At 65.9% G+C, this 10,463-nt stretch overlaps 1 protein-coding gene across 8 annotated transcripts in view; it reads left to right on the plus strand.

Moving 5' to 3' along the window:
• PLXNB2 (plexin B2) overlaps nt 1–7,057 on the plus strand; it is a 29,063-nt gene extending 22,006 nt beyond the window's left edge. For 7 of the 8 annotated variants that reach the window (XM_057741114.1, XM_057741111.1, XM_057741116.1 and 4 more), the window contains 20 exons: nt 59–229; nt 641–770; nt 858–1,085; nt 1,229–1,405; nt 1,517–1,656; nt 1,750–1,850; nt 1,967–2,196; nt 2,292–2,473; nt 2,807–2,873; nt 3,012–3,158; nt 3,697–3,853; nt 3,989–4,089; nt 4,166–4,250; nt 4,405–4,559; nt 4,639–4,799; nt 4,881–5,028; nt 5,426–5,490; nt 5,684–5,759; nt 6,029–6,103; nt 6,187–7,057. In XM_057741114.1, coding sequence (XP_057597097.1) covers nt 59–229; nt 641–770; nt 858–1,085; nt 1,229–1,405; nt 1,517–1,656; nt 1,750–1,850; nt 1,967–2,196; nt 2,292–2,473; nt 2,807–2,873; nt 3,012–3,158; nt 3,697–3,853; nt 3,989–4,089; nt 4,166–4,250; nt 4,405–4,559; nt 4,639–4,799; nt 4,881–5,028; nt 5,426–5,490; nt 5,684–5,759; nt 6,029–6,103; nt 6,187–6,291 — 2,701 coding nt within the window. In that variant the 3' untranslated portion in view covers nt 6,292–7,057. The remainder of the gene's footprint in view (nt 1–58; nt 230–640; nt 771–857; nt 1,086–1,228; nt 1,406–1,516; nt 1,657–1,749; nt 1,851–1,966; nt 2,197–2,291; nt 2,474–2,806; nt 2,874–3,011; nt 3,159–3,696; nt 3,854–3,988; nt 4,090–4,165; nt 4,251–4,404; nt 4,560–4,638; nt 4,800–4,880; nt 5,029–5,425; nt 5,491–5,683; nt 5,760–6,028; nt 6,104–6,186) is intronic. The other variant, XM_057741110.1, reaches the window with a different exon arrangement.
• Nucleotides 7,058–10,463: the final 3,406 nt, after the last annotated feature.

A 10,463-nucleotide genomic window follows, 5' to 3' on the forward strand; every position in this document is an offset into this window, starting at 1 on the left:
TGGGGCTGGGGCTGGTCCTAGGGTGGGGTTGACATTGACTGGCTATCCCCACCCCCAGGACGCAGTTTGGGGCACAGCTTCAGTGTGTCACCGGCCCCCAGCCGGTTCCGGGAGAGCTGCCCCTAAAGATTTACTATGGGGGCTCTGAAGTTCCTAGCCCTGGCGTCACCTTCACCTACCGTGAGAATCCAGTTCTGCGGGCCTTTGAGCCGCTGCGAAGCTTTGTCAGGTGTGACCTCTCCCTCCCCTCCGCGGCAGGTGCCCCCCACTCCCACACTGTGGCCCAGGTGCCCTCTGCCCGCCGGGCTTGAGGCTGTCACAGAGCTGGTCTGGGTGACAGGAGGAGGCCTCCAGAAGTCCCCACTGTACCTGCAGGTCAGCTTCCCCCTGGAAACCCAGACGGCGGGCCCGACAGCTCGCCCGCTGCCCCTCCCCTCCTGAGAATCCAGGACGCAGAGCCCGTCTGCTGAGCACACCCCCTGCCTTGCAGCAGGCCTGTGGTCACGCAGACCTGCGAGTGTATCCAAAAGCAGGGTGGGGTCAGGGACGCAGCCTGCAGGGCAGCTGCTCCGGAGCTGGCTGGGCAGCAGCCCCCTTGCCCAGGTGTGCCCGCTCAGGCACCGCCCCCTCTGTCCTCCAGTGGTGGCCGGAGCATCAACGTCACAGGGCAAGGCTTCAGCCTGATCCAGAAATTTGCCATGGTGGTCATAGCCGAGCCCCTGCAGTCCTGGCGGCAGCGGCGGGAGGCCGGACCCCTGCAGCCCGTGAAGGTCAGTCCTGGTGCCCGCTGCTGGGCGCGTGCCAGGGCAGGATGCAGCCTGTGCCAAGTGGCCTGATGGTCCTGTCTTGGCTCTCAGGTCGAGGGCACGGAGTACGTGTTCTACAACGACTCCAAGGTCGTGTTCCTGTCCCCGGCCGTCCCTGAAGAGCCCGAGGCCTACAACCTCACAGCGCTCATTCAGATGGACGGGCACCAAGCCCTGCTCAGGACTGAGGCTGGCGCCTTTGAGTACGTCGCCGACCCCACCTTCGAGAACTTCACGGGGGGCGTCAAGAAGCAGGTCAACAAGCTGATTCACGCACGGGTGAGGACCCGAGCAGCCCCGGGGTTCGGGTCCTGAGCGAGCGCGTGTAGGGGAGCCGCCGGAGGTCTGGGCTGCGCTGGTCGGGGCGGCCTGGGCGGCCCCCCTCCACACCCATCCCTGTGGCCGTACCCCCCACCCCGCAGGGCACCAATCTGAACAAGGCCATGACGATTCACGAGGCCGAGGCCTTCGTGGGCGCCGAGCGCTGCGTCATGAAGACGCTGACGGAGACCGACCTGTACTGTGAGCCGCCGGAGGTGCAGCCCCCGCCCAAGCGGCGGCAGAAGCGGGACACGACCCACAACCTGCCTGAGTTCATCGTGCGTGCGGGGCGGGCGCAGGGAGGGGCGCGCTCGAGGTTGGGCTCTGGCGCTGGGCTCGCCTGCTCGTGGCTGCACGCCTGTCCCTGCTGAGCCCGCCTCTCCACGCAGGTGAAGTTCGGCTCCCGGGAGTGGGTGCTGGGCCGCGTGGAGTACGACACGCGTGTGAGTGACCTTCCGCTCAGCCTCATCCTGCCGCTGGTCATCGTGCCCATGGTGGCTGTCATCGCCGTGTCTGTCTACTGCTACTGGTGAGCCCCTCCCCCAGGGGCCTCCGCCCCTCTGGCCACACCCACCGGCCGGCGCAACCCAGGCCAGTTCCCAGGAGCTTCCTGTGCCCCCAGGAGGAAGAGCCAACAGGCGGAGCGGGAGTACGAGAAGATCAAGTCCCAGCTGGAGGGCCTGGAGGAGAGCGTGCGGGACCGCTGCAAGAAGGAGTTCACCGGTAGGGCCGCCGCTCGGGGGAGGAGGGCCCCGGAGAGGGGCGGCGGAGGGCGGGCTGCCCGCGGCCTCGGGGGAGGAGGGCCCCGGAGAGGCTGCCTCACCCGGACCTCCCTGCAGACCTGATGATCGAGATGGAGGACCAGACCAACGACGTGCATGAGGCCGGCATCCCCGTGCTGGACTACAAGACCTACACCGACCGCGTCTTCTTCCTGCCCTCCAAGGACGGCGACAAGGACGTGATGATCACGGGCAAGCTGGACATCCCCGAGTCGCGGCGGCCGTTCGTGGAGCAGGCGCTCTACCAGTTTTCCAACCTGCTCAACAGCAAGTGCTTCCTCATCAACGTGAGCGGGGCGGGGCCGCGGGCCGCGGGGCGGGGCATGGGGCGGGGGCGGGGCCGCAGGGCGCGGGGCGGGGCCCTGACCGGCCGCCCCCACAGTTCATCCACACGTTGGAGAACCAGCGCGAGTTCTCGGCCCGCGCCAAGGTGTACTTCGCGTCGCTGCTGACGGTGGCGCTGCACGGGAAGCTGGAGTACTACACGGACATCATGCGCACGCTCTTCCTGGAGCTCATGGAGCAGTACGTGGTGGCCAGGAACCCGAAGCTGATGCTGCGCAGGTGTGTGGGGGGCCCGGGCTTGCGCGGGCACCGGGCCCGCCGGCGCTGCGGCCCGTGCCAGTGAGTGGGCGCAGGGGTGGCAGGGGGCGTCTGCCGGCCACGCAGCTGCTCCCCGCCGTCGTCTGTGGGCTGGGGTGGCAGGTGAAGGGCCCGCCCCGAGGGGCCGGGAGATGGGTCCCTGCAGGCAGTAAATGCAGTGTAAACGTACAACCCGATGGAGGCCCCCGCCGGATGGAGGCTGGGCTGCTGTGGGGGTGCGCTGGGTGCTTGGAAGAGCTGTCATCCTAGGGGCACCAAAGGGTCCCCCAGTACCAGGCCTTTCTGCACCTCCAGGTCTGAGACAGTGGTGGAGAGGATGCTGTCTAACTGGATGTCTATCTGCCTGTACCAGTATCTCAAGGTGGGTTCCACGTGGCCCTGCCGGGGGCGGGGGAGGGGGGAGGTGGTGCTGTACCCCCAGCTGTCCCCCTCCCTGTGGCCAGGCTGCACCTGGGCGGGTTTGCTTGCCACCCGGCTCAGCCAGCCTGCACTGCTTCAGGACAGCGCCGGGGAGCCGCTGTACAAGCTCTTCAAGGCCATCAAGCACCAGGTGGAGAAGGGGCCCGTGGACGCCGTGCAGAAGAAGGCCAAGTACACCCTCAACGACACGGGGCTGCTGGGGGACGATGTGGAGTACGCGCCCCTGGTGAGCCCCTGGGGCTGGGCTCCCGGCAGCCTCAGGACCGGAAGCTGGCTGGTGCTCACCTCTTTCCTGCACTTGCATGAGGACCCGTTGCCTGTGCTGGGCCCAGCCGTGTTCGGGGAGGGGCCCCGGTCACGCGTCCTCAGCAGGCTCGTGGGTCCCTGGAGAGAGGCTCTAAGTGTCATGACCCCGAGCCAGCTGCCTCCCGGGTGTCCGGGCCTGCTGCGGGCGTGTGTGGGGCCCGAGCACACCAAGTGTGTGGTGGTAAACGCGCGTGCACGTGGAGGCTGTGCATGCATGGCGTGTGCTCGTGTCCCTGTGTGTCGTGTGATACCTGGAGGTGAGCTGTCCTCTGCTCTCTGTCCTGCTGAGCCCCGGCGTGCAGGAGAGGGCGAGGCCCTGCACTCTGTAGGGGCTCAGGACCCCCCTTCCCACTCCCCCGCCTGAGTGTGTCACCATCTGGGGGAGGCCAAGACTGCTCCCAGTCTGGGGGGAGTGAGGGCCCCTCCCCAACAGGCCCTTCGATCTGTGTCCCCGGCAGACGGTGAGCGTGATCGTCCAGGACGAAGGGGTCGATGCCATCCCCGTCAAGGTCCTCAACTGTGACACCATCTCCCAGGTCAAGGAGAAGATCATCGACCAGGTGTACCGCACACAGCCTTGCTCCCGCTGGCCCAAGGCTGACAGCGTGGTCCTCGGTGAGCACCGTCCCTGCGTGCCTGCTCTGTGCCCGCGGGAGCCCGGTCGGCCGGGTGGCGTGGGGGGACGGCGAGAGGGAGCCGGGCAGCTGGGCTCCGGTGGGTTCCAGCGGCCGGGCGTGTGTCCTTCCACAGAGTGGCGTCCTGGGTCCACAGCCCAGATCCTGTCAGACCTGGACCTGACGTCTCAGCGGGAGGGCCGGTGGAAGCGCGTCAACACGCTGATGCACTACAACGTGAGTGTGGGGCGGGGCGGGCCGCGCTGCCTGCCGCGCGGGGCGCCGGGCCTGCCCTCATGACCCTGCTCCCCAGGTCCGGGATGGAGCCACTCTCATCCTGTCCAAGGTGGGGGTCTCCCAGCAGCCCGAGGACAGCCAGCAGGACCTGCCCGGGGAGTGTGAGTCCCTCCCTCTTGTTTGGACCCTTCTGGCCTCCGGAGGCGTCGTGAGCCGGAGCCTGCCCCGCGCTGCCATCTGGGGGGAGCTGTGAGCCCAGGGTGGGGCCTGGGCCCGGGGCTCTGGCTCTCCTCCTTCAGCGCCTCCTCCCCACAGGCCACGCCCTCCTGGAGGAGGAGAACCGAGTGTGGCACCTGGTGCGGCCAACGGACGAGGTGGACGAAGGCAAGTCCAAGCGCGGCAGCGTGAAGGAGAAGGAGCGCACCAAGGCCATCACGGAGATCTACCTGACCCGCCTGCTCTCGGTCAAGGTGGGCCGCTGAGGGCATGCGGGCGGCAGACCCGGGCCGGCACCGGCGGGATGCGCTGAGCCCCCCTCCCGCCCCGCAGGGCACGCTGCAGCAGTTCGTGGACAACTTCTTCCAGAGCGTGCTGGCGCCCGGCCACGCAGTGCCGCCCGCAGTCAAGTACTTTTTTGACTTCCTGGACGAGCAGGCAGAAAAGCACGACATTAAGGACGAGGACACCATCCACATCTGGAAGACCAACAGGTAGGGGCTCCGGCCCGCCGCCCACCTGCCCGCCCGGCCCCGGGTCTCGGCGGCCCCTCACGTGCCGTCATTCCGCCTCAGTTTACCGCTCCGGTTCTGGGTGAACATCCTCAAGAACCCCCATTTCATCTTCGACGTGCACGTCCACGAGGTGGTGGATGCCTCCCTGTCGGTCATCGCGCAGACCTTCATGGACGCCTGCACGCGCACAGAGCACAAGCTGAGCCGCGTGAGTGCCGCTGCGCGCAGGGTGGGGGGCCTGCGCTGGGAAGTGGCAGGGGAGGGGCGCGGCGAGGTGGCGAGGAGGTCCGTTTGGGGTGTGGATTTGCACATCGGGGGCTGGAGCTCAGGAGAAGGACAGGTGCAGGGTACCTGGGGTGGTGGGAGGACCCCTGGGGAGTGGCCCCTGTGACAGCCTGGGACCCCAAGCTCCTTCCCCTTCCACGAGGGAGAAAACGTAGCTTTACTGTAAATTATAAAATGAGGAAAACATCAGGTCTGTGGCGGGTCCGGGTGGCTCCCCCGTCGGACCCCGTCCCCTGCACCCCATTCTTTCTCTGGATAGCCGGTGTGGGTGTGAGTGCGGGTGTCTTGGCCTGAGTGTCACTTGACTCCAACCCCCACAGGACTCTCCCAGCAACAAGCTGCTCTACGCCAAGGAGATCTCCACCTACAAGAAGATGGTGGAGGAGTGAGTGCCGCCCCGCCAGGCCAGACCCTGGCTGCCCTGCCCTCAGTCCCCGGCCACAGGGACCCCGGGCGGTGCAGGCCTGTAATCAGGAGGAGGGCCCCGTGGGCAGCTTCGGGTCCAACGCCTGGGAACCACGGCCCCCTCTTCCAGTGCCCCCCACGGCCTGCCCTGTGTAACCCCCCTCCCCCGACAGCTACTACAAGGGGATCAGACAGATGGTGCAAGTCAGCGACCAGGACATGAACACACATTTGGCAGAGATTTCTCGGGTAAGGGTGGCACAGGGGACACACAGGCTGGGCTCTCCCCGCCAGCCAAGCTGCACTGGGGGCGGGTGAAGTTGTGCCCAAGGAGAGAGAGGAGAGGAGCGGGGGGGCAGGGGGCGTGTGAGCAGCTCTGAGCGGACCCCGCCTGCCATGTGTCTGCATGGATGGGAGGCTGTCCGTGTGTGGCTGCCGTGCGTCTGAGTGTCGTGATGGCGGCCCCTCGTCTCTGCCTGCGCCCCGTGGGTCACGCAGCCCCTCCCCCACCCTCCCAGGCGCACACGGACTCCCTGAACACCCTCGTGGCCCTGCACCAGCTCTACCAGTACACGCAGAAGTACTATGACGAGGTAGGGGTCCAGTCGCCCCGGGGATGGCCGCACTCTCGGGCAGCCCCCTGCCGGCGTGTGGCCTGATGCGAACCCCTCCTCAGATCATCAACGCCCTGGAGGAGGATCCCGCCGCCCAGAAGATGCAGCTGGCCTTCCGCCTCCAGCAGGTCGCGGCTGCGCTTGAGAACAAGGTCACGGACCTCTGACTCCGATCTCCACCGTCACGGTCTTGGGGCACAGGTGTGTGGTGCCCGCTGCCGGGTGCTGGGCGGCCCCTGGGGAGCGAGGCCGAGCGGGCAGGGCGCGGCCCTTCTCTCTGGCAGAGGAAGAGCCCCCTTCCGAGCGTGTGTGCGGCGGGGGCGCCCCCACCTGTGTGTATGGCCGCGTAGCCCCCTTCTCCTGAGCAATAGTGCCGGGCGCCCGCCAGTACCAGTTCCCTCCCGCAGAACCAGCATCGGGGTGTCTCCTTCAAGTCTCCTGAGCGATTTGAAAACGTGCCTTACGCCCCTGGCGCCACGCTGGGCTGCTGGGGGCAGTCGGGCCTCAGCCCCCCTCCCCAAGCACCAGCAGCCGCCCAGCCGCTTGGGTTTGGCCTCTCGGGGTGGGGTCCGCGTGCCTGCAGCCCCAGGACCTAGTGCCCAGACTGTCTGTCTGCCCTGCCCGGACTGGCGCAAGTAAGCGGTACGATGCCTTCCTGACCTCGCTGGCCTGCCCCGCACGGCGCCGGCACTCCCGGGGACTCCGTGCTGCAGGCCCCACCTCAAAGGTCAAGCTGGACGTCAGACGTCGAGGCCCAGGCGGCCGGAAGGGACCCAGCAGACGGGGGTCCTGGTCTCGGCCTGTCAGACAGGCTGACCTGGAGGCCCTGCCCAGGTCGGGGGGGAGCCAGGAGCAGCTCTGCCAGGACCACCCCCGACCTTTTTTGTAAATCGTGTTCATTGTAAATCAAATACGTCTGTCTTTTTCACTCTGCTGGCTGGCTGGGTCCTTCCTAGGGCTGCCGTTCTGCCACCCCTGCACCCGCCCTGCGCGCGGCCTGTCCTGGCCACGGCCTGCCCTCCTGTGCGCCCTCTGGCCCTAGAGCTCACCTTCAGGTGGGCCTGTGTGGCCTGGCACCCCCGCCCCCGCCCCGGCTGCTCTGGGCCAGGCCTGCCGCGTGCGCTGAGGCTGCGGCCCGCCCTGCCCATCCACGCCTCCCCGGCTGCCCCGGCAGGACGGGACGGTGGTCAGGGCGGGAGGTGAGCTCTGGGGCGTGGAGAGGAGCCGGCGCATCCCAGGCCTGCAGGTGACCCTGACGCGGGTGGTGGCAGAGGCAGCCGTGCCCGGTGGGGACGGGGCCGGTGTGGGCGTCATCTGCTGGCAGGGGTGGGTGTGGCCTGCGCTCTCGGGGACCTGTTTTCTCCTTCCTGCACCAGCACACGTGCCGCAAGCCCCCGCCGTGTGCGTACCCCGGTGGACGCCGCGGTTCCTGGAGAGAGGCCTGTATGCCTGCTCAGGGTTGTGGGGCTGTTAGGGTCAGCTGCTCCCGGGTCCCGTGAACCACCCCAGGATGACCCGGGACACACGGGTTCAAAGGCCATACATCTGAGAGCGAGAGGCACGTTTGTGGGTGTGGGAGGGAGGAGGCTGTCCCAGAGGCAGGCGGTGGGGGCGGGGGGATTGCTCCCAACCCCTGTGTTGCACACAGAGCAGGAGCCATGAGATGTGCCACCCTGCAGCCATGAAGCACGCGTGCCGTAAGCACACGCACACACACAGTGTCAGCGTGTCGGGCCCCTCGCTTGTTCACGCGACACGCATTGTCCTGGGCACTAGGGACACAGCAGTAAAGGGGGCAGAAAGGGCCTTTGCCGAAAATACCGACCTTAGCAGAGAAAGGATTTAGTGGCTCCCTAAAAGCAAGGGAAGGGGTCCAGCTTCAGATGTGGTTGGATCCAGGTGCTCAGATGTTTTGGGGTTCCATCTGTCTGACCCGCTTCCCAACACGTGCTGCTTTATTCTCAGACATCTGGGACGCTGGTGGCAGGCCACCCCAGCCTGTGTCTCCTCCACGTGGGGCACACCACTGTGGCTGAGAAGTCTCAGTGGGCTAGGCCTTGATCATAAGCCACTTCCGTACAGAGGCAGCCAGTTTCGAGCCACAGGGAACAAAAGTGGGTCTCTCTCATGCAGAAGGGGTACTGGGCAAACAGCTGACATCCCCCACCCCAGGGACCTCTGAAATGACAGTATACTATGGTCGGGACCAGAGACCCAGCGGGTCAGGAGATCTGAACAGGACACTGCTAACCTAGAGCAGGGGGGAGCAGGAACCTGGCAGCCTGGCTTCCGAACTGGACCCCTGCGGACCACTTCCGCCTCCTCCCCGCTGGCAGCCAGGCATGAAAATGGGGAAGTCAGTAAGACGGCCTTCTGCTGCAGGTCCAACAGACGGGGCTCCCTTCCCCCTCAGAGGACAGGCGCGTGAAGGGACCCAGGGGCCATCCTTCCATGGGACCAGTGAAGAAATGGCATGGATGTGGGGTGCACTTCCACCCTGGAGTGGTCCAGGGGCTGGAAGGCTGTGGGTGACCCAGCTTCTGTCACTCCTCCCAATGCAGTGGGAGAGGCAGGGATGGAGGTGACCTTTTCTTCCAGCTTGTAGAAAGCTGCCCAGCACCACACCCTGCTTGCCTGTTAAGAGCATCAGACCTCCCTAAATCACGGGGCCTCTGCCAGGGCCAGATAGCACTTAGGAAGCTCATTCTGACCGCAGGGAGAAGCGTGGCCAGGAGACCAGTGTAGGGCCAAAGGGGGGGTGGCCTGGATCTGTGGAGAGGGAACAGTGGACCCAGCGGGGGGTGGATCTTGGTATTTAGGGGTGGCCGTGAATCACAGGAGAGTGGAAGGAGGCCGGGGGCCCAGGGCTCATAGGAGGCTCTTCTCTGCCACCCCATCCGTGCCCCATCCTCACACCTGCAAGGCCAGCTCCTTCTGGCTGCCCTCCATCCACCCACCCCTTCTCCAGGCTCAGTCCCCTGTGGCCGGGTCGACACTGAAAACACACAGCACAGTGTGAATAAAAATCTGAAGTCCTGTCCGTGGTCCCTGCCCAGCCTGCCACCCATGGCCACCACCCTCCTTCCTGGTCCACAAGTCAGGCTAAGTCCTGAGAGGCAGGACTGTCTGGAAACTTGGCCCGGCATCACTGCTCTCACCTCTGGGGGACCTTCCTGGCCTGCCAGGCGCTGACTGCTTTCTACTTGCCAACCACCCCACCCCACCCCGGCCACCTGGCAGTCTCCCTGGTCATCCCCCTGCGGTGTTACAGCCCCCTCCCCTCCCTTCCAACTTGGTTGAGGCTGATCTGCCCGGGGAAGCGGGGCACGCAGTGCGGGCGCCCCTGTGCCCAGGGTAGGTTCGCTGAACACGGAGGGAGGGTCTGTGCATAGTGTGGCCCACTGAGCCAGGCAGCGAGGCTGCTCCCCTCTGGTCAGCCCTGACCACTCACGGCTGGGATTCCAGGGGACAGAGCGACGGGGCAAGGCAGGGTGGGGCTCCCTTGGGTCGACAGACACCCTTGCCCCCGTGGAGGAGAGAGGACCAGTCGTCTGCCTGCGTTGGGCAGCAGGTTGCCATGGGAACGCGGCCTGCCCCACCCGCCTTGGCGCAGACAAAGGCCGCCCCTCCTTGCGGCACGCAGCCCTGTTCCCACGGCCCGCCGCTCCCTCCCGCCTCTTCCTCTGCTTCAGCTGAAGCTCCATTAACTCTGCACAAAACCTCGGCCGCTTCGCCAGGCTGGGAAAGATGCCCCCGGCGCGGGGCCCCAAGGAGGCCCCCGGCTCCCAGGGAGGGAACTGAGGCCGCAGCGGCTGGGACTGGGACCCTGCTTCCTTTCTCACTTTTGGGCTCCCCCGAGGGTCTGGATTTGCCAGGCAGGAGTGTCCGCTTGCCCAGTGCTGCACTGACATGTTTTATTTTAATTTGTTATCAATATTAAATATCAGGAGATTTCACATAAGAACTCAGGTTTTAATGTGTTTCAAAAAAGTGGAAGGTTGGGCCCTCAGCCCGATTTCCCGCTCTCCTGGGAGGGTGCAGCCCAACACCTACCCGCTGCTTCCCCACGATGGAGGGTCAGGAGGCTATTTATACACGGGGCAAAGCTCTCTCCAAACCATTGTCACTTTAAGTGGGAAGTAGAGGGACTTCCCTGGTGGTCCAGTGGTTAAGAATCCCTGGTGGGGGAACTAAGATCCCACAAGCTACATGGCAACTAAGCCCGAGGGCTCTGGAGCCCGCCCACCATAACTAGAGAGAAGCCCGCGCACCTCAGCGAAGAGCCCGCATGCCGCAATGAAGATCCTGTGTGCCGCAACTAAGACCCAAAGCAGCCAAA

Source organism: Hippopotamus amphibius, chromosome 7, assembly GCF_030028045.1.
Source record: "Hippopotamus amphibius kiboko isolate mHipAmp2 chromosome 7, mHipAmp2.hap2, whole genome shotgun sequence".
NCBI lineage: Eukaryota > Metazoa > Chordata > Mammalia > Artiodactyla > Hippopotamidae > Hippopotamus > Hippopotamus amphibius.